The 23280-nt window shown below is 43.1% G+C and overlaps 1 protein-coding gene across 1 annotated transcript in view; it reads left to right on the plus strand.

Moving 5' to 3' along the window:
* The window catches only part of ITM2C (integral membrane protein 2C), a 42724-nt gene extending 34114 nt beyond the window's left edge, over positions 1-8610 (plus strand). Inside the window, exons 5-6 of the mRNA XM_077826988.1 lie at positions 3619-3769; positions 5611-8610. Coding sequence (XP_077683114.1) covers positions 3619-3769; positions 5611-5702 — 243 coding nt within the window. The 3' untranslated portion in view covers positions 5703-8610. The remainder of the gene's footprint in view (positions 1-3618; positions 3770-5610) is intronic.
* The last annotated feature ends 14670 nt before the right edge of the window (positions 8611-23280 follow it).

Consider the following 23280-nt stretch of genomic DNA (forward strand, 5'->3'; position numbering starts at 1 on the left):
TCTGGGTGCTATTTTTAATAGACTTCTGTTGAGTTAGCTCCTGTGTGTCAGTTAGAATTTTCCCTTGAAAAGCAACTGCTGTCTCTGTGAAAACAGGCATCGGATACAGCTATATTTCTGTGTACAGTTAAGGTTTCAGAGTTTAACTGAAACCTTATTTTTTTGCAAACAGCGTGGTAACTCGGACATATATAAATTTGTACAGGATGATTTTTATCCTTCCTGCTTAGGTTTGTATCTGTTAAGAACAGAGAGGAAATGCTCTGATACCTTTTATAGATTATATAATTGTAGCAGGTTTCAAGGACAGTTTAGTTTGTTTCCCTGTTATATTCTCTTATCGCTAAATGTAACCAATCCCAAGGATAGAAAAAACCAGAAGAGACCAGTTTATGTATGCTGACAGCAGAGTCTAAGGAAAAGAGGGACCCAGGATCGCTGACTGCATAACAAAACAATAGAGAAACAGAAGAGCTAATATTAAATCTAGTCAATGAAAATGCCAGCTTGTCCTTGCTGATAGCTAAATAACAGAGGCAATAACATGCTTTTTCTTACATGGGATTAAAGGTCTGACATTCAAGATGTGAGTGAAACTATATGCAAATCGGGTATCTGTTTGTAAATGTCTGTTTAGCTGAATAATCAGTCATTTGCCTGGGTGAATGCTCGACTTTTATGTGCATTTGCACATGTGTATCTTTAAAATTATGCCCTACATGTGTTTTAAGTGTAGACCTAGTTTTGCCCAGCTTTAAACCCTTCCCTTTTGGGTGAGCTCCCGTCTTGGTGACCTATTGGATTGATAAATGTTAGAACACCCCCTCCCTTCTGGGAAGCTCACTGTGTTTTGGGTCCCCCTGTCGTAAGCATGCCTGAGCTCCTCTCAAGCTAGTGATTTTTTTTTTCAGAATCCTTACTGAGGGAACTGGATGTCTCAGGTTGGTCCTGGGACTGACAACCTTTTACCTCTGGTCTGCTGATTTGAGTCCAGCCCAAGTCACCATTGCCCAAAATTTATAATCTGATGACTGTTTTGTGATCTCTGTGAAACAAGTTTGAGGGTCCCAGTCTGGTTCCTAGACTGATGTCTTCATGAAAGTCAGTACAAGCAGCCCTTTGAAAATAATTGGGTAACAATGTCATGACCTCCTAACTAAGTCCTGGGATTGAGGAACAATGGTGCTCGATCATTTTAGCTCCCACAAATAACTAAATCTAAAGACTGAAGAAACTAGACTGACTGACTGACTGACTGACTGACTCTCTTTCCCACACGTTGGGGACAAGAGGAATTCTGATCTCCATCCTTGTATACTAACATGATAGGTTGTGCTGATAATTGAACTAGTCATTTAGCCTCTTTCCCTTCCTCTAACGCAGGTGGATCAATAACCAAACTTTTATAGAACTGATGTGTTAGCATATAAGAACTTCCACTAATTGATTGATACTGAAGTATTGCAAGAGAGTTTTATTGATCCAGTAGACTGTGCCTGTCCAGCAGCACACACTGTGTTAAGATGGCCTGTTTCCCATTCATTAGCTAAGGAGATAACAACCAGTTTTTTGGCCAGTGGTAATTAAAGGCCTAGGATCTGAAAACTTGCTCTCATTGCTTGATTTTTTTTTCTGACCACATTGAAATTGGCAACTATCAAGTTTGTAGAAGTAAGGGTTGATGGTGAGCAGAGGATTTGTTAAGAAGAGTTAATGTAGACTTGATGAAGGACTTAAGTTAAAGGTTACCATGCATGAAGGACTTAAGTTAAAGGTCACCATGAATAAAAAATGAGTCTTCAAATAAAGGCACAGCTAACTTTGAGTCTGTATTCTAAAGCTCCCAAGCAAACTGCATTTATAATACAGATCATTTTCCTCCAGATCCCTTTCATTGCCAGTACAGCTCTGGCACAAATACCTGATCATTCCTCAATGTGAAATCACGGCTGTCTCTGGAAAATATATACAAACACGTGTATGATTATTCTCTGACTGTTTTGAAGAAAAATTGATAGATGCTAGATGGATCCTTCTCCTTCCTAGGAGTTGGAAGGCCTACCATTATACTGCAAAGTGCAATTTATAAAGATGGTGTGTATGGGGTGAGCTGTCAGAAATTATTTGAAATGGTCACTATCTAAAGCTGTCAGACCAGGGAATAGATACAGTAATCCTGGATATTCTAAAGAAATCAAGAAGTGGGAAGAAACATGGAAGGCCAATCAAGCTTTTGAGGTGTGTTCAGTGTCTGAGCAGTGTTTCTTTTTGACCTTTTAAAATGAATTTAAAATATGGGCCTTGATCTGGATTGAGGCTTGGGGGCAATTAGGCCCCAAATTGTGCTTGAATAATGGCTTAAGTTTCTGTATCCTAATGTTTTAATGATATCGGTATTTATCATAACTCCCTCCACCCAAACACTCATTTATTTATAGCCCTCCATTCATTTTGCACCCTGATGCCTTGTGTATACCCCAAGCCATCTGGTTTCTGATGCTTTTGATCAATTTCCCACAATGAAGTGGGAACAACGATTGGGTGGATGGGATGTATAAAATCCCAGCAAATGGAGCTTCAGACCCAAAATATTTTGATACATCGATTTCAAAAAGAGTGAGCTCTTTCTGATGAGCTATGAGGAGGCAGTTCTGTTTGTTTTCCTGAAAGGGGGTGTAGCTTTATTATATCCTTTCGTATGGGTTTGTTTGTTTGTTTTATTATAATAGATGTATAGCTTTGCATTAGAGTATTTTTGGCAGTAATGCAAGGAACATACCGGCCACATCCTGTATGAGCTAAATCAGGTTAGCATACATATGTTTGTGACCTTTAGCATAGATAAGTGACCTGCCAATTGCACTTAACAGGTCCACCAGAAAGAATGTGGAAATAACCACCACCAAACTGGTTCAGGCGAGAAATAACAGATGTGAGAATGAGCTAATTGTCATTAATACATTTGAATATGCTAGCCTATGGAGTAAGTGCCCCCCAATATTACGTGGGTGAGGAAATTAAGTTTGGACATGAGAGGGGGGGGGCACAGAGTGCTCAGGATCTATAAGAGGGGCAAGCCATCACGTTGAGTTGTTAGTTTTAGGTTAGGTTTTCTGTAGCTTTCCAGCTCTTTCGCTTCTCCTGAGTTTTTCGTCTTCCACTTGAGAATTGAGGAACCTGGATCATCAGACTCTTTTGGCATGCTGGATATGAGGTTGGTCCTTTTATCTCTTACCCCCAGGTTATCAAGGAAGGCTGTGACTATGTTAATCTTGGAAGTTCATATGGTAAATATTACCACATACCTCTAGAACAGTACTATTTCCTTTTTCATTCTGGTTGATTTGTTTTCCATTTGATTACTATTCCATTTATGTTAGTAAAAGTCTTTAAGGCTGCATTTTGTTCTCAGTGTCCTTGTCATACATCCTGAGGGTCCTTGCAAAACTGTGTTATGGGACAAGAATCATATTATTTTCTGATCAGATCAATTGGCGAGCCCATAATCTTTATTACATAAACAATAATATTAATCCGCTAAAAATCCGGCAACAGGACCTCACATTGGATCATCAAACTGATTTTATTTAATTTTTGAAAAAAAAAATGTAATTTCAGAAAGGGACATACCTGCCTCAGACGTACATAATCCAAGAGGAGATGATTGTTACAGAGCATGTCAATGACATGGAGCAGCTTGGCTCCTTTATCTACCGCCTGTGCAGCGGCAAAGAGACTTACAGGCTGAAGCGGAGGACTGCTAGGAGACGTAAGATTCTTGTGGTACTTGATTGTATTGACCCTGTTTTCCACTGTGTCACAGCTGCTGACAGCAGCAATTGACTCATGGTGATGAGCGGTACAGACTCTTTTAAATAGCCACAAGCTTTTCAAAACTTTCCCACCGTTGCAAACACCAGTTCAGATCCACCCCTATTAGTGACATTGGAAGCTCCTGTGTAATTGTGTACTGGCTGCTGCAGGAATTTTTAGCAGTGTGTGTATTAGCCTAATAGGTTGATAAAATGCCCATAAGAGCCATTTACATGAGAGCTTCTGGAACTGAACTAGTATTAGGAATGCGGGGAAAATTTTCAAAAATATCCCTAATATACACACCTATTTCAGTGGTAGCTATTGAGAGCAGATAAAATCTGCAGATAGACTTTAACTGAGCCCTACTGTGGGGCTTATACCACCAATAAAATAGTGAGACTGAAGAACTGGTGAATAGGGAGCACTAGACATTGTCTATGTCGGGATTTATTTCAGAATATTCAGGTATTCGCGATTAACTATTCCACTTTGGAAGTGGATTAGGCTAATTTGGAATAAGGCATACTGATCCCAGAATAAAAGCATCCGCACACCAGATTAACCAGGAATAGATAATCTGCTTTAAAGTCGCACCTGACCTTATTCTGGATTTATTTTCAGGTATAGACAAGCCCTTAGACTATTTTAGTCCCTAAGGTGATGCGATGAAATTCATCTGTGAGTGCCTTATATTCAAAGCTAATGTAGTCACAAAAGCTTTTTAACCCCAGCATTTTTAACTTACTCACTATCCAAAGTCCTTATTCTCCTACAATTGTAATATATGTTAGATTGATTGGATCAGATTAGATTTTTGAGAGGCAGGGAAAGAGGAGGGTTGCAAGCCTTTTAGTATGTTGGTTAGAATCTCCATAGCTTGAGGCTCCATTTATCCCAGGGAGTCTCAGCCTGGTTCTTGCCTCACCTACCAGTTAAAATATTTATTCTACATCTTCTTTTGGAACAAAACATACTCATCATTTCCTGCTTCCTTTCTCTATTAACCTACTGCACCAACAAGGGTAAATGGGTACTGTGATGATACTATGATTCTAGAAATGCTGATAGATATAGATACAAAAATAGGTAATCACGGGCTTTGTTGCAGCAGTGTGGAATAGCTGCCATGCAAAGCTATAATGGAAAATAGGTTCTGCAGTGCAGAAAACTGTTAAGATATTAGGGATGCTGGCATGTGCAATACTTGTTTTCTGAAGAGGTTCAAACTTACTCCAGGACAGTTGAATAAACGGAAACTTAACCTGAGGTGGCAAGGATTTAAGCACTCATTAGCTTCACTGGGTGTCCTGTCGGACTGTCTCTTGAGTAAGACAATCTGGGATGATTTAATTGGGGATCAGCCGTGCTTTGAGCAGGGGGTTGGACTAGATGACCTCCTGAGGTCCCTTCCAACCCTGATATTCTATGATTCTATCTCTTGATTTTTGAACTAATATTAAGAAGATGTGCACTGAAACCAACTTTTCCACACTACTCCCTATCCCTTTCCCCTGCTATTCTAGCAAATGCACTGGGTCAGTAAGGGCTTCACTCTGGTGCAGGGATCCACCCACTTGGTTCTCACTGCAGGACTGTGGCCTAGATATGACATCTGTTTTCTGCGGGAAGTGAATTTGCACAGCTTTCCTTGGTTGATATACAGTTGTTGCCATATTTCAGCATGCTGGAGTTGTTTGCATGTCATCTGATTTTTTTTTTTTCCCCCGCCTCATCCCAGACACACCTACATAATGCAACGATTCTAACTTGGCTTTTGTTTTTGGTCTCTTTTAGGTATCAATCGACGTGAGGCTGGAAACTGTAATCACATTCGGCACTTTGAAAACACTTTTGTGGTTGAAACTGTTATCTGCAAAAAGTCATGAAACAGCTCTTCAAATGTAACCCTCTGCTTTGCTTGCACACACGGATCCTCTCCTTAGAAGTGATAATCTGTCTTACTTTTTTACTCTCTCCCCTGCTTGGGCAGCACTAACTTCTCAGATCCCTTGTGATTATACATTGGACTCTATTGTCTCTGTACTGTATGTACTACTTACTTGGGACTCTTCGTTGGGCTTAAATTTACACAGTAATCCAAAATGCGACTCAGAATAGACACAGCAGGACAGGAATTCCATCCTGGAGGATACGTGCTCTGGGAAGTGCGGGGATGGAAACGGAGGGTAAGAAATAGCATGCCGCATAGAAATGTTTCATTCTGCTGGAATTAGTGGATGGTTTCATGCAGATGTAATGTCGGCACAGAAAAGCCAAAGTAAAATAATGCCATTAAAGGCAGGTTACCATTTGGATGTAATAACTAGCAGAAGGCTGTTAGATGCAGTAAGAAAACAGGTATGAGGTTTGCAAATGCTGCATCTAGGGAAGTTCTGCCAAACTAAGTAGTAACCCTAAAGTGTAAATTCTTGTTCCAAGTCATCCAGTGAGTGTGTCTGCTAAGAGCCTATTTCACAAACAACAAATGGAGCCTTTACACACTGCTTGTGCACATTGCTCTGAAATTATCACAGTGTACTTTTCTGAGCAAGGACTATCTGATTTGGTACCCATTGACCAATCTGCGCCCCTCAGCTGATCTGCAGGCAGGGGGGTGGGGAGAGGGGAGCGTGGATTCTAGAAGGAGCCAAAGGAAAAAGAGAGTGACTAAATTGAATGGAGAGTGATTCAAGCTTCATTGCTTCATGACCACAAAGCAGTGAATGGTACACAAGTATATATGCCCCAGCACAAATAATGGGCCCATCTTTGGGTAACTTTTGATAGCACATTGTGATATTTTCACCAGGAGGACACTGTTCTTCAGCATTTAGCCCAACATACTGAGCACAGGTATTTATCTTTTTATACTGGGCAGACAGGCCTTCTCTTTCCATATATTTTCCTGAAGTAAATAAAGGGACAGAGCCTCAACTGGTATAAATTGTCATTGCTCCATTGCAGTCCCTTTAACTGGTTGTTGAAGTCAATGGAGCGATGAAACTTTACACTGGCTGAGAATCTGCCCCATACAGGTCTAACTACTATAATCCATATTTTAAAAAAAAAAATTCCATGCTTATTTTCTATCTGAATATTTCCACTGGTTTCACACTATCAGAGGCTCGTGGTCCTAACCCATTTCACATGTCCCCTCTCTGTCTCACAGTCTGAGCTATGGGGTATTCCCCTTCTCCATGGGGCATGGAGGCAGACCAGCTAATTGGTTGTATGCTAGGGGCAAGGAACAGCCCAGCTCTTCATTGGAATTCAGCAGAGTTCTCTGCCTCCACTTCTATGCAAGTGGCATGTTAAGGGGGTCTGCTTGTTTGGGGACTTTGAAGATCTTAATGTAATAGTTAAGCAGCTTTTTCAGTTTTTTGACATTCGTTTTCCTTCCTTTAACCTGCCAGGATCTGTAATGTGTCCCTAGCCCATCTTGCAAGCCCAGCCAGTGACCCCAGCTGCAGAGCTTGTAGAGGTAGCAGCATCAGCATGAACAGTCTGTGTTTTTGAGAGACTTCTCTTGCATAGTGTGAAACAGTCCTCTTTTTGTAGCGTCACAAACACTGGTGTGGGCTATTTTTATGCCAATAAGTATTGTCTAGCCATGTGCAGTCTTGCAGAACTACCTGGCCTGTTAAGAGAGACCACTCAACACCCATATAGTTTTTTTTAAAAATGCTGATCTACAGATGTGATGGAATCCCAGTATAGACATCGGAACAAGACCAAGATTTGGTTGATCGATATACTGCATAGAAATAGTGTGAGCTGAACTGCATGTCTCTTGATCAGCAAAAAGAAAAAAATTGTAGGGTAGTTATGTATTTTTCTCTCTGCTGTATAAATCCAGTTAAATTAAGTAGGTCCTTGAAATGCAGGCCATTTTTTTTTTTGCTTGTGTGAATGGGGTGGATTTTGAATTGGCACAGTCTTTTTAATTGGTTTCCAAATCTGGACTTGTTCCCCATCTGTTGAAATGAGCTTGATGATGTTTTAGAAAGAGGAAAGATAAAGTAAAAGCAAGTACAATCATTAACTCCACAGAACCAAAAAAAAAGATGTTTTGTGACAGACAACTTTAAAGTAGTAATGCTGTGAATTAATTATACGAAACCAAAAGCAAAAGTTTTAGGCAAGCATGCAGCACAACGGTAATTTGTCTGTCCTGAGATATGGAGGGTTATTTATATAAACCTATAAAAAGGAATGGTTAAATTTTAACCCATCAGAATGCAGACTTTTTAGACTTACTCAAATGTTTACGTTTATGGAAAAGGAAAAGACCTGGACAATTCACACAGCTTAGTAAGGTATGTTTCCCCCAACAGCAGTAGGGTGTGTGCTTTATGTAGAATAGAATTTTGTGTTTTGAAAATTTAATCTGTTTAGTCCTAACCCTGCTTTGCAAAGTGGATTACTAACGTGTACTGGGAGCGGGGGAGGGAAATGAGCACCTATCAGTTTGCTTGATGGAAATACAGCAAATTGGTAAATTTAAGCCCTGCATTTATTTTTGCTTTTAGGAATGTCAGCCAACCTGCACTCAGGTAGAAATACAGACTTTTTTTCTCTTCTTTCTGATTCTGCATGTTTTAGCTGGTCATTAAATATGCTAACTATGTGCAATCCCTGAACTTTAAGAATAAGGCCTTAGTTCTTTAGCGTGAACTAAAGTAATCACAATTCATAGGATCAAAACAGCAGTTGCCTAGTAACAAAACTTAAAATGCTTTGTATATTTTGTCTGTTAGAGAAATCTGACCTGTTAATAAAATCTTTTACCTCTGATTTCTTAGTTGTTTCTTCTTTATTTAAAGGGTCAGGTTTTTCTGTGATGCGGTTGTTGAGAGGTACCAGATTGTTAGCTATGGAAACTGAAATCACCTATTTTGTCCCAGAACAGATCAAGCACAGATAGCAGCACTGGAAACTGCTATACCAATGTGCCATCATCCTTAGTTTGGAGGGATCACCTCTAGGGATGACTGAGAAATGCAGTCACCAGTGGAGTAGGAGCGAAGGTAGGAGCTCAGTTGGCTCTGTCTGACATTTAGGGAGCACCTGACAAAGGATGACTCCTCTTTCACCATCACCCAGGGTGGCCCAGAAGATGGGGGAGAGAAGAGAATCGTGGAGTGGCAACCAATTATGTCTCCCTGATAGTCTGCCCCAGCCTTAGGAGCTACTCTAACTTATGCCAGCTGGGGAGAACATTACTCTAGCTTACTTTCCCATCTTCAGCTCCTGGAGCTGGAAGGTGAGTGGCATAGAAGTTGGCTGTGCTGGCTCTGTGTACTCCTGCTGGGGACTTCTCCATACCAAGGGAATCCTCAACAGGGGAACTTGCAGGTATTTTCGGCTCCCTTCTTCCTGCTTGCATAGTGCAGAGGAACAACAACAGAGCAGAGAATCTGCCTCAAGTGTTGATTGTGGCCAACTGACCTTTCTGTAATATTTCGCGTCAAGTTTGGACATTGCTCCTCTTGCTCTCTAATCATTCTTACTGGTCTTCTCTGAATTCTATCCAATTTATCTCCCAAGTGAGGTGTCCAGGATTGTACTTTACTATATTGTTTCTCTTTCTAAATCCACATTCTGGTCAATTTTTGAAGTACTGTAGTTGATTTTTTTTTATTCTCTTCCATTTAGATTCTTTTACTCTGCTCCTCACCAGGCTATTCACCACAACTATGAGAGTTCAGTAAAAAAGATGTATCTTATAACAACTGCAGTCTCCAAAACTGGCTGCTCTTCGTGACTGACCATGACCAGACATCATCAAAGGCTAAAATGTTATAGTTTACAAAAATAACGTGGATTCCTTGTGGCACTTTAGAGACTAACTCCTCGTTATTTTTGCTGCTACAGACTAACACAGCTACCACTCTGAAACCTGTCACCATAGTTTACAAAGTTAGCTTTCTGGCATTTCTCTGGATGAAGCTTTCTACTGCATTCCTTTGCAGTCAAATGACAGGAAATTCCTACAGTTCTGAAAAACAGAACTATTAGTGGAAGTTGAAGATCTGGGCTATGCATTGTAATGAGAGATTTTACGGCAAATATCAATTTATTGCCCTAATGTGAATATTGACTGCGGAGAAGCTGAGGTCAATATTTATCTCTTGTGACAATAAATCTCAATATTAATCAAAATAAGAAATCAGTATGTTCTAATTGTTTTCATAGCATCTGGAAATCTCTCCACTGTGGCCATTACTTCCTTAAATCTTATGCCTGGCAGAATAACATTTGAAGGATAAGGGAAGAAATTGTGGAAAATCCTATTACAATGGACTTTTAATGAGTCTGTCAAGAATATGTGAGAATAAATAATTCAAAAGACAACTACTTTAACAAATTCAACCAATCGTTTTGCTCAAAGAATATCAGCAAGCAAATCCTGATGTCTGAATTTATTCCACAAATGCATTTTTGAATTTAATTCTCTATACAAGTTAGGAATGTTGTAAATTTGAATTGTGTTGCTTAGTTGCGATTGGTCAGATGAGTCACATGGTTGCACAGGATGAGCTTCAGTATTCACTCTTATCCAAACGTTTGTGCCTGTGAACTGGACCAGAAAACAAACACAGAAGGGAGGTGTGAACATGGCCAAAGGGAATGCTCAGATGAATATCAATGCTGTTTAAAAAAAAAAAAACTATGGATTTGTCCCTTTGGTCTGTGAGCAGAGGTTAGCCCAGGCTCTTTACTTTGTGGAGATGGTCTGTGCAATTCCATACATGGCAGGGGAAGAGGTGCTCCATTGCTTGAGCCTAAGACATGTAGGGTCCAGCACAGGATTGCTCCCATCTCATGAAATCATCAAATGTATTTATGGGAAACCCCCTCTTCGCAACAAGTGGTGAATGGAAAGGTGGGATAAATCCAGTTGCGGGGAGTCCTGCGGAGCCTGAGAAGGAAAAATCAATTTGATGAGGAGGCAGCTAGGAAGGAAAGAATCAATTTGCAGGAGACTGAGAAGACGCACACAGAGTGGGGGCAGGGAGTTCCGAGGATGGATTGAGTGAGCATTTGGAGGTAGAAAAGGATGGGTTGAGTGGGGACCATACTATGGACTGATGGGACTGGTAGGGTGGAGGATATGCCGAAGGCCAGAGAAATGCTAAGAGGATAGTGGTGGTGGTGGGATTGATTGAAGGCAATGGTTTGAGATGGAGTAGAGCATCAGTTGAATGGTGGAGCTGGGGGGCAGGCAAAGAATGTGGGCCAAATCTAGAGGGTGGATTGGAGGCTGAGGGGGAGGACAGTATAGGGGTTTGCCTTGGGCAGAACTTGACTGGAGGATCTGGGGAGGCTGAGAACTATTCAGGTGGGTGGGAGGAGGAAACTGGATGATGGGCATAGAGCTGGGATTGGGAAGCCTGCAGGAAAAGAAAATACATTGGAGAGTCGAGGACAGAAGCTAGATTGTGTGCATGCGGCTGGGGGAAGTGAGTGGAGAGGCTTGTGGGGAAAACAATGGATTTGAGGACAAAATTAGTCGGGGGCAGAAGACTGCTGAGGTTGGAGGGACAGAGAATAGATGGAGGACAAGAGGTGGATGGATTGGGGCTGGGGGTTCTGGATGGCCTGGTAGGGTTGGGGGTAGGTTAGTGGGGGTGGAGAGGGTGGGGAAATGGAGAAGGCAAGATAGAGATGAGCGGTAAGGACAGAAGGTAAGAGATTATGGAAGATAGAGGGAGAGAAAATATAGATAGCAGGACAGACGATGGACCATGGGGGATTGAAGGGCATGAAGTGAAAAGAATGGGGCAGATGGGATAAGGGGAATCCGGGAAAACAATATACTCTGGACTGGGGTCCATGGGTTGTGAGAGCTGGGAGTGATGCAGGCTCTAATGTCAGAGAGGGGAGGGAAAGAAGCAGGACAGAAAATTGGGAAGGGAGCAAATAAAAGAGAGATTTACAAAGCAAATGTGAAGTGTTACAGTTTGGGCACCTTAACTGAGCATTTCCCTACCATAACATGTTTGGTTTTGTTTTAAATGTTACCTTACTTGTGAGTTTCCTGCATTTGTAATGGTTGATCTGGGGATCATTAGTATCCCTATAATGTGTTACTCACATATGTTCAACCTTAACTCCAGTTTAGAATAGCTGCTTATCTGGGAATGTGAGCAGATGAATGGTGTAACACAGGGATTTTGATTGGGGTTATGCAGGGAAGCTATCAATGCACATTCCAGAAGCTTTTCCAAAGTGAAAAGTCAGTTGTGGTCTGAGTAGCTTCTGTGTCTGGAGTGGGAAATGAGGTCCTAGACTGATCTGTTGAGCAGCTGGAATGGTCAAGTAGTTGCTTGGAGGCTCCATTTTCACCCCAAGGGAATGAATAATAGGTCTCACTGAGGTTGTGGACTGTTACTTGAAGGGCAGCATCTCCAGTTTTTGGGAGAGGGGTAAAGGTTGGGGCTTCAAAGGCAGGGAGGGTTGTGGCTGCTCCCTGCCCACAGCTCTTGGAACATTCCAATATTGCCATGCAAGTAGTATGGCCCAACTGTCCCATGCTATTACTGATGGTTAGGAGCTCCCTCTGGCTGCCCCTGGGAGCAGCTGCAGCCAGTCGCCCTTCTGGCTGCTCCCTCCGGAGGGTTCCCGCAGCATTTCTAGCAGATTGTGGGTTGCTTGTCAGTTCCCCATGCAAAGCCCCCTTTCCCCCCTGGGGCTGTCTTCCAGGCTACCCTCAGCCAGCTAAACTTGGCAGCAACTTCACCTTAGCAGGAACTGGCTGGAGAGGTGTGTCTGCCTCACCCTGTGCAGGCTTGATGCTTTTGGACCCCCACCCCCATTAAGCCCCCGACCTTGTTGTGGGGTATTAATGTGTGGTCCTTGCAGAGCTAAGGAAAGCTTCTTTGAACCTCTCTTCCTCTGAGCCTGGGTGTCTAGCAAAGAGGGGCATTTTCTTGGGGGCAGTGATGCCATCTGACAAGGTGAGCCAGGCCCTACTGAAGCCTATACCAGCTTGACAAGGATAGGTTGAAGCTGTGGACTCAGCTGGGATTTGTCTCCAAGGCAACCTTTTCGACCTGTCAATGTCATCCCCACACCTGCCTCACTGAGGACAAATATACAACTGGAGATGCTTGCTGCTATGCTTCCAATCTCCATAGCTAACAACAAAAATTGGCCTGGATCAGCATTTTAACCTTTCACCTGCTAAGGGACCTGACAGTTGGAGGCAGTTGGGCTGTACCCCTCACCACGGGAATGTGCAGGTGCTGGAGGGCATATGGAGAGGAGGTGGTATAGCCCTCCAAAGCCACCCTCAATGTTAAGGGTCCTTGGGATGGACTAAAGCCATTAGAAAGTTCACTCTGTTTTTTTTTTTCTTTTCATTTGGCACCAGTTCCCAGAGCAGTGCTGTCACTGAGATGAGCACGTCTGGATGACTGACTTTGTCTATTACCCAGTGCTGTGAGTTGGTTGCCTTTAAACTCCATGGGCCATCTTGAGTTTCATCCGATCCAAGGAAAAGCAGCCTTCCAACTGAGACATTTCAGTTGCAGGCTGCCAAGAAGGCTGTGCTCCAAAATTGACGAAGCTCTTTTTCTTGGATTCAGCCTCTAGCAAAGAATCTTCCTTTGGCCTCTCTCTTGCTGAAGTAGATGAGCATAAACTAGCTAACCAACAAAACAAAGTATTTTATGTTGACTTCAGCCTTCCTCATACCACCCAGGGTTGTGCTTGTACTTTGTTCCTGTGGGATCTCGCAGACCTTACTCTCCAAGAGTGAGAATCCTGAGGTAATGGTATCTCTAAAATAAGGGAAACGACCCCCCTCTCTTCCATTTGGGGGCTCTGCCCTGTGAGGGAGTGCGATGTGTCACAGATATCATCTATTGCCTTGTGTTTATCCTGATTGGAGACATGCTGCTATGCGTGGCTAACAACACAGGTTGACCCTGATCAGCACCTCAACCTTTTACTCCATAAGGGAACTGCCTGGTGGAGGCACTTGGGCTGTTCCACTCACCACTGGAGTGGGTATGTGTGTGTGTAGTGGGCCTGGTGCAGCCATCTCACTTTGGGCTTTCCTGACAGAAGGCTTGGGACCTGAGAGTGGGAGTCCTGTGAGGATATTGTTCTCAAAGAAACAGTTACATGGGTAAGTAGTTTTCCCTTGTCCATTTAAATATGAATGTGCTGATGCAACATAACTTTAATTTGGTGTTTCCTGAATATACTTAAGTGTATCTTCATTTAGTGATTTTTTTTAGAACATTCAAGCTTGGTTCCCTATTATGGTAAATAGCCCCTGGCTACTTTTAGACTCTAACTCAATTCTACTTTTTAATTTGTGTCTCTGCCTGATGGAAACTGCTTTATCTGAACTAACAGCAGGAACATGGAAAAGGATAGGAAGCAAATCTACCATGATTGCTTTTGAAGCATTCAACAGGCCAATTTAAACACTAAAAATAAGGGTTAATAGGGTCACAGCTAAAAACCAATTTGTTTTGCCCTTTGATTAATAGATCCACCAGATGTTGCAATAAGAATTGGAGATTGTCACTTCCCCCTGCAGTGCAATGCAAAGTGAGTTTAAAGCTTTGGTTTAAGTTTTGCACTGCGATTAGTATCAGCTTAAAAACTCCAACTTGGTTTGTAAGCCTTTATATAGAGCTGCAAAATTAGATAACTGTTCAGCAAGGTTAATTTTAAGACAAAGAAATTTCAGCAGTGTCTCTTAAAATGTGAGCTCACAGTGTTTCTTTCAAGTCCTTCACCGGTTTATTCTGTCAATCGTGTCCAGTTCAATACTGACTTAGATTTCATTAAATCTAATATGTGGTCTCCATTGCGATATCTCTCTTGATTGTCTAGATATTTATAAAGCACCCAATTACCATCACATAGAAGTGCTATTCAATCCTAAAGAATTAGCATATGAAAAAGGCCTTAATTAATTGTCAGAAGTCTGATGTACGATGATATCAATGTAGCATTTCTCCATGTATTGGCATGTTTGTTTCCCCCAGTTTTGCCATCTGTTTTCAGGGTGAAAGATGTGGGTCCTTCAGGCAGTTTGAAGAATGTACGTTTATTGTGTGGCAAATAATTAACCTGTGAAACTGCTGTCCTAATACACACACATGTAAAAATTGAATAGTCCGTGATGTTTTAGGTTATGAAATTGAAAATTATTCTTCTTTGGAAGTATAAAGGATCTATTCAGTTGAAGAGATTATGTAGTGACGAAATGCAAGACAATTCCCATCATCAGATCTAATATTATCCACTCTACATGAGAGACAAATCACCATCTGATATTCCACATCAAGGCAAAACTAGTGAAATCCTGTTCTCCACACTAAGTGTTCATTTTGCACATTGAGGGGCCTGAACTGTTCCAATTCATCTCAATGGTTCTGATGCGTAATTATGATATTTTAAATGTCAGTATTGTTAACTATTGCCCTGCTGATCAAAACTCCCAAGATATAAGAAGGCCAATCATATTTTGAAGATCTATACAAGGTACTGTGAGAAGCATCTCATTTTAGTGGTATGAGTATACAGAGTTAGTGGTATTCTCCCAAGCTCTGCTCGCAAACCCATCTTTTTCCCTTTGGACTTCTGTTACAAATGATACCGATCTATGTGCTGTTTATGGTGATGGCCTTGATGCCCCATTGAAATGAGTACTTACAATGGGGACTGCTAGGCAGAAGAAAGTTTGGCCCCCCTTGCCCCCCAACCCCCCATTCCCCCCCCCCCCCCGCTGAGCAGAAACAGGAGAGAACTGGATGGACACTCAAACATTTCCATGGATGGTACTGAGACATAACTTACTGAATTCTCAGCTATTTCACTGGGCCCAATTACACATTGGGCTGAAGGGTAACACTTGTGATAAAAGCTGTATGTCACATGTTTTGGTTGACACTGATGCTGGCGCTCACCTCCCCAGTTAGTGTGACTCAGAGGATTTTTAGCGTAGTTGAGTTGTGGCATCCTCACAAGGTTAAACCACAGTCATGTAGTGTAGCTTTTTCCCCCTGAAGTTGAATTTACTTGTCCTTGGACACAAAATACAAATAATAATGTTCTGCTTCCCACTTCCCCGTCTAGGGAATCGGCAATACTCTTTCCCTGTCCAGGGATCTAAACACGGTTGGATGGGGTGGAGTTCATCTTTGTATTTTTCCGCACAGATTTTCTTTGACCAATTGGGAAGCATTATTTATGTTGTTGTCCTGATCTGAATCTTCAATGTCCCCAAATATTTCACATACTTGAGGCTGAAACCCATATTCTGACTATGAATACTTACTGTTTGACCCATATACCACTAATGATATGTATCTTTGCCAAATGACATCTCAGGTGACAACATCCCTAACTACAAGGTATGTAAAATGTGCATAGGAATTGTTTAGGGTTGCTCCAGGGGGTTATAATTAGGTGTGATATGATGAATTTAAGGAACACATAAATTAGGCTGCTGTTCAGGAGATGCTTTTTTAACAGACTTTTCTAAAGGAAGTGGTGAAATCTCATTGCTTAAGAGGCAACTAGACTAAACAAGGAACTAGAGAATGTACTGTATTGAACAATCTTCTAGTGGCACGAGCATGGGCTTAATATGTGTTCCCCATCTCTAAATTTGATGATATCTTGATTTTTATTTAAAAAATGACTAGAAAGGCAACTTCTACTACAATGACCCTGAAAATATTATAATTAAATAAAGAGTATTCCCAAAAATAGGGATACGGTTAGGGGAGAGGGCTAATTGAGCCTCTCCATTATTATCTCTGACCGCTCCCATGGTCCTGAGGCCCTGGCCTCTGTGTCCCTTCTGTTGCTTCAGGGCTTAGACACTACCTTGGAAATCTAGTTTGGTCTCACTTGTTGCCTGTGAAAGATAAGCAGGTAAATGTTTAACAATGATCTAAATCAGACTTTGCTGCAAGAGTTGTCTGTTGGCCTGTATCATTTTGGAGCTGTGGACACTTTAGAGGTAGGAGATCATCAGAGCAGAACTCTGTCTTGGTGACAACATGAGACCCCCTTCTGGTAATGCCTGACTGACTTGCTCCAAGCCAGTTGTTCTCAACCTATTTACTATTGTGGGCTGCATATGCAGACCACAGTGTGTTAACTTATGTGGGCGGCATCCAATACTACCGGTATGGCCCTGGGGATGTCACATGGGCCTCTGTGCTGATTGGGCTGTAAGTGGCCCATGGGCTGCAGATTGAGAACCACTGAGTTGTCCAAGCACTAACTCTGATGCCATTCTCAGGAAGCCTGTGATGGTGTTTTTAGAAGAAATTCTCAGTCACTTTGGGTGTCTCTGGAGCTCCTGGATGTCTGAAATAAGTGTTCACATGGGAAATAAGTGTTCATTCTGAGCAGAAATTCACTGTAAAGAGGCACTGACCTTTTATTGTTGCTCTCTAGGAGGCTATTTCCATATAAAAGGAAAGTCTCTTCTGATTTCCAATGGGTTGGAGTCATTTCCTCAGAGACAGAGGCTTCAGGCAGTTACTGGAACCCCATGAATACCACTTGCCTGTGCCCTATGGGAGTATGTTAAATCCTTTCACACAACCACTCTTCCTAGGCATAGGGGTTCTCATTATAAAGGTGCATGTTTCACACTGCTACACTCATGCACTACACCTGTCAAGTGTAGGTAACACTGCCCTCCTGTGGCCAAACATATGCACATACGCTGGTAAATGATCTGGGAAGAGTATAAAAATATTGCTCGGGCATGCAGGAGTGAAATCAGGAAGGCCAAATCACACCTGGAGTTGCAGCTAGCAAGAGATGTTAAGAGTAACAAGAAGGGTTTCTTCAGGTATGTTAGCAACAAGGAGAAAGTCAAGGAAAGTGTGGGCCTCTTACTGAATGAGGGAGGCAACTAGTGACAGAGGATGTGGAAAAAGCTAATGTACTCAATGCTTTATTTGCCTCTGTCTTCACGAACAAGGTGAGCTTCCAGACTACTGCACTGGGCAGCACAGCATGGGGAGGAGGTGATCAGCCCTCTGTGAAGAAAGAAGTGGTTCGGGACTATTTAGAAAAGCTGGACGAGCACAAGTCCATGGGGCTGGATGCGTTGCATCCGAGAGTGCTAAAGGAGTTGGCGGATGTGATTGCAGAGCCACTGGCCATTATCTCTGAAAACTCATGGTGATCGGGGGAGGTCCCGGACAACTGGAAAAAGGCTAATGTAGTGCCTATCTTTGAAAAAGGGAAGGAGGAGGATCCTGGGAACTACAGGCCAGTCAGCCTCACCTCAGTCCCTGAAAAAATCATGGAGCAGGTCCTCAAGGAGTCCATTCTGAAGCACTTAGAGGAAAGTGATCAGGAACAGTCAGCATGGATTCACCAAGGGCAAGTCATGTCTGACTAATCTAATTGCCTTCTGTGATGAGATAACTGGCTCTGTGGATGAGGGGAAAGCAGTGGACGTGTTGTTCACTTTGACTTTAGCAAAGCTTTTGACACAGTCTCCCACAGTATTCTTGCCAGCAAATTAAAGTAGTATGGGCTGGATGAATGGACTATAAGGTGGATAGAAAGCTGGCTAGATTGTCGGGCTCAACGGGTAGTGATCAATGGCTCCGTGTCTAGCTGGCAGCAGGTATCAAGTGGAGTGCCCCAAGGTTTCGTCCTCGGGCCGGTTTTGTTCAATATCTTCATTAATGATCTGGAGAATGGTGTGGATTGCACCCTCAGCAAGTTTGCAGATGACACTAAACTGGGAGGAGAGGTAGATACATGGGAGGGTAGGGATAAGATACAGAGGGACCTAGACAAATTAGAGGATTGGGCCAAAAGAAATCTGATGAGATTCAACAAGGAAAAGTGCAGAGTCCTGCACTTAGGACGGAAGAATCCCATGCACCTCTACAGACTAGGGATCGAATGGCTAGGCAGCAGTTCTGCAGAAAAGGACCTAGGGGTTACAGTGGACGAGAAGCTGGATATGAGTCAACAGTGTGCCCTTGTTGCTAAGGCCAATGGTATTTTGGGCTGTATAAGTAGGGGCATTGCCAGCAGATCGTGGGATGTGATCGTTCCCCTCTATTCGACATTGGTGAGGCCTCATCTGGAGTTCTGTGTCCAGTTTTGGGCCCCACACTACAAGAAGGATGTGGAAAAACTGGAAAGAGTCCAGCGGAGGGCAACAAAAATTATTAGGGGACTGGAACACATGATTTATGAGGAGAGGCTGAGGGAACTGGGATTGTTTAGTCTGCAGAAGAGAAGAGTGAGGGGGGATTTGATAGCTTCTTTCAACTACCTGAAAGGGGGTTCCAAAGAGGACGGATCTAGACTGTTCTCAGTGGTAGCAGATGACAGAACGAGGAGTAATGGTCTCAAGTTGCAGTGGGGGGAGATTTAGGTTGGATATTAGGAAAAACTTTTTCACTAGGAGAGTGGTGAAACACTGGAATGTGTTACCTAGGGAGGTGATGGAATCTCCTTCCTTAGAAGTTTTTAAGGTCAGGCTTGAGAAAGCCCTGGCTGGGATGATTTAGTTGGGGATTGGCCCTCCTTTGAGCAGGGGGTTGGACTAGATGACCTTCTGAGGTCCCTTCCAACCCTGATATTCTATGATTCTTACCTTTCCCTGTACGTCACAATTTTTTTTAAGGGTGGCTCGCTAACAGATAATACCACAATGTACAGGACCATTGCACACAAAGTGCAGGGCTACAGCAGATTTCATAGCTCCCTAGCTCGTAGTTTAGTGTGTTGTTTAATCATCTGTTGGAGACAGCAGGAGGAATAGTCCCTATAGTGTAGTGATAATGTGCAAGAATACAATAAGCAAGAATGAGTGTAAAAATAAGACTGAGTATGTTTGCCTCTTCTATCAGCAGGTCTGCTCCAAGGATGGTCCAGGAAGTGGGAGTGAGATCCAAAGAATGCTAGCCAAACAACAGAAATACAAAAGGGCATAGGGTGAAAACTTACTACTTCCGGGAAATTAGTATCACTTTAAATCCTTCACCCTAGATAAAGCTCCTCTAACAGTGTAAAGGTGGTTAAGCACTGGAATAAATTATCTACGGAGGTTGTGGAATCTCCATCACTAGAGATTTTTAAGACCAGGTTAGACAAACGCTTCTCAGGGGATGGTCTTGCTAATACTTAGTCCTGCCTCAGTGCAGGGACTGGACTAGATGACCTATGGAGGTCCTTTCCAGTCATAATTTCTGTGGTTCTATTGCTAACCTCAAACATTCAATTGGTTAGGCCCCAGAAATAGGAGATTGGTTTAAAAATCATGAGATTTTAAAAAAATACATGTTGGATTCTTTTTATTTGCTTTGATTTGAACCATTGGAGGCCACATTTTCAGGCTTTTCTCTGCAACCATGAGGTACAGAAAGTTACTTGTTTTTCAGCGAAAGCTGAGATTTACAGTTAATCCTTGACTCCAAGAGCTGGGTGCCATAAGAAAAAACATCAAGTAAAGTGAGACTCCTGATAAAATCATGAGAGCTGGCAATACCTGAAAAGACGTAATGGCTTCCAGGCCCAGCAAGAGACTTCCAATGTTTTGGGATAAGGACCCTGTGGAGGTTCAGGTAGGTGTCAGCATCTGTAGGAGGAGAGGTACCAGGTCAGGGTCCTTTGAGATTGGGAACTTCTCTTCACATGTTGTCCACTGGGCATCGGAAGGGAGTTGTGAGGGGAGCTGAAGGTTTTCTTCATTCTCATTCTCCTTGAGTAACAGGATGGAGGTTAGAAGGGGGAATGGAGAGCTATTTAACTTCTGCATCTGGCTAGAGGCTCCAGCTCTCTGATCTTAACTCTGGCTGCCCACAGCCCTTCCTACTCCAGCTTTTCTGGCTCTCTTGTAGATTTTCTTGAAAGTGCTTTGCCTACTGGCTGTCATTAGAGGATTTTCTAGCTGCTGGATGGGCAGGAAGGAGGAAATTTCCCTCTCTCTTCCCTGGCCAGCCACTCAGCCTGCAGTGGATGCATATGAGGAAGACACAAGATCAGCAGCACTGGTCCCCATCTCACACTTCAGTTTCTAGTCCTCAAAGAGGGGACACAGAGAAAAGAGACCTATAGGGAACAGAAACATTAAGGCAGCGAGCTAGAAGGGAAAGGACAGGAGACAATACTGGATGGATGTAATTAACAGGGATTTAGACTTAAGGGAGGGGGGGAAACAGAGAAATAGAGGAAGAAGCCCTCCAGTGAAGGGACTCTCTCTTCATGTTTGTTCAGCTCCCAGCACAACAGGGCCCCGATCCTGACAGAGGCCTTTGGATGCTACCATTCAATACATGATGAATAATGATACTAACAATAAGATGAGGGAACTCAGGAAGGAGAGAGAAGAGAAACCCAGAGGATGAGTGAGGGAGTTGCATAGCCTCACAGACAGTGGATGAGCTGCCCTGTGGTTGCTGTGTGTGGGGGAGGGAGTACATTTGTCATCTGCCCCTGAGGACACAGAGATGAAAACATGCTTCATTTGCCATTGTGGCAATGAGGGTAGGAGTTGGCATTCACACTTATGCAATTATGACCTTGGGCTTTTTGAGGGCCTGGTTCTCGAGGCACCCAGGAAAGACTAGTTACCCATCTGCTGTTAGCAATGGGTGAGAGGACAGCATTGGGTCTTTTCACCCCTGTCCTTGCACAATGGGAAGGACACTGTGTAGGAATTCCTTATCCTGGTGTCCCTTTGTTCTTTTGTTCTCCCCTGGCTTCTCTAGGTCTACCCTGTGGGTCTTTCCCTTTTTCTCTCCCCTTGGAGTCCTCATTTCTCCTTATCTCTTCCTAACCCAGGGTCTGAAAGCTGAATTGCTCAATGTTTGTACAGAGGCTAACGGAATGGGAGTCCTGGTCCATGACTGGGGCTCCTAATTACTATGGTAATACAAATAATAATGGTGATAAGTTAACCATCATCTGGTTGAGTTCTCACCTGACAGAGAAGATAGTTCAGCTGTGGCCATCTGTATATGCATTACTGTTTACTATCACACAGTGGCAGTATAAGAACTCAAAGGAGATGTCTCTAATGCAAATCAAATACCATGTAGCACAGAGTAACCGAAGCTGCAGTGAAGCACCTTCCTTTATGGCATCTGCTGCACAGCAAACCTGAGAATTGTACATGTTTTCCCAAGGATATGCAGATCTAGTGAAGGGCGTCATTTTGCTATTTTCACCAGTGAGCCAAATTTTTCACAATGTAAAATAAGCAAATGCTGCACGGAGGCCTGGTGTGCACTACAAAGTGAGGCTGACGTAAGTCGCCTTGCATCAACCTATTGGTGCATGTATAAAATTTGTCTCCAGACGATGTAAGCACCCTGTTACTGCGGTGCAGTGACACCGCAGCCCCGAACGGCATGGAGCTATTGTCAATCAGCGGAGGTCAACACAGTGCAAGAGTAGATATCGCATGACCTATGTCGACCCTAAGTGTCCTCCAGAGGTTTCCCACAATACACTGTTCCCTGTGACAGTGATCAATCTGGTCACAGTTATAAACTCCACTGCCCTGGGGTTATGGAGACTGGGAACTACACCCCTTAGCATATTTTTGAACTGTCTTTTCCTGATTGCCCGCCTTGGTGAACATGCCCAGCAGCTCTCCCTTTTTATGTGCAACTGCCCAACCAACCACACCAGCTCCACGCTCAGAGGTACTAGGTGCGCTTCTGCCTGGACTAGACAGGGTATTGCATCTCCTGGGCCTGTGGGATGAAGCAGCTGTGCAAGCACAACTATGGGCCAGTCATAGAAATGTGGACTTCTATGAAAAAATTGCGCAGGGAATGCAGGCAAAGAGGTGTGACAGGGATCAGCAGCAGTGCTGTGTGAAAGCAAAGGAACTGTGCCAGGCATATCACAAAGCCAGGGAGGCCAATAAATAATGGATCTGGTGCTAGCCACAGACCTGCCACTATTACAATCAACTGCATGCCTCACTTGACAGAGACCCCACAAGTACCCCACAGACTACCATGGGTACTTTGGAGGAGTCTGAGACCGAAACCTCTGCCATGAACAATGAGGAGGAAGAGGGAAGAGATTCAGCGGCGGGACCCAGTCATGCCACAAGCTAGGGCTTCCATCACAGTCTAGCCAGTCCTGCCAGCTGAGCATGAACAAACCCAATGAAGGGAAGGGACTTTGGGTGTGTGTATGCAATGTTTAAATTTAAAGATGGTGCCTGAGTTAACAAGACACAGGCGTAGACTTTTCATCAACTTTGTTTTATTTATATGAAAAGAGGTAGCAGTATAACAAAGAGGTAGATTTGGCAGCTGCTTTTCATTCCCCTGTTGGGTTAGGTGGGGCATGAAGAGCAGTTTGTTTATCATTGTAATCTCCTGAGAGATCTTGGTGCAACTTTCACACTGATACTCTGCAATCCATCCCTGCAGCTTTATTTCTTCCTCTGTGGTAGGAGACTGACTTTCCCTGGCACCATTC

This window comes from Eretmochelys imbricata, chromosome 9, assembly GCF_965152235.1.
Source record: "Eretmochelys imbricata isolate rEreImb1 chromosome 9, rEreImb1.hap1, whole genome shotgun sequence".
Classification (NCBI taxonomy): Eukaryota; Metazoa; Chordata; order Testudines; family Cheloniidae; genus Eretmochelys; species Eretmochelys imbricata.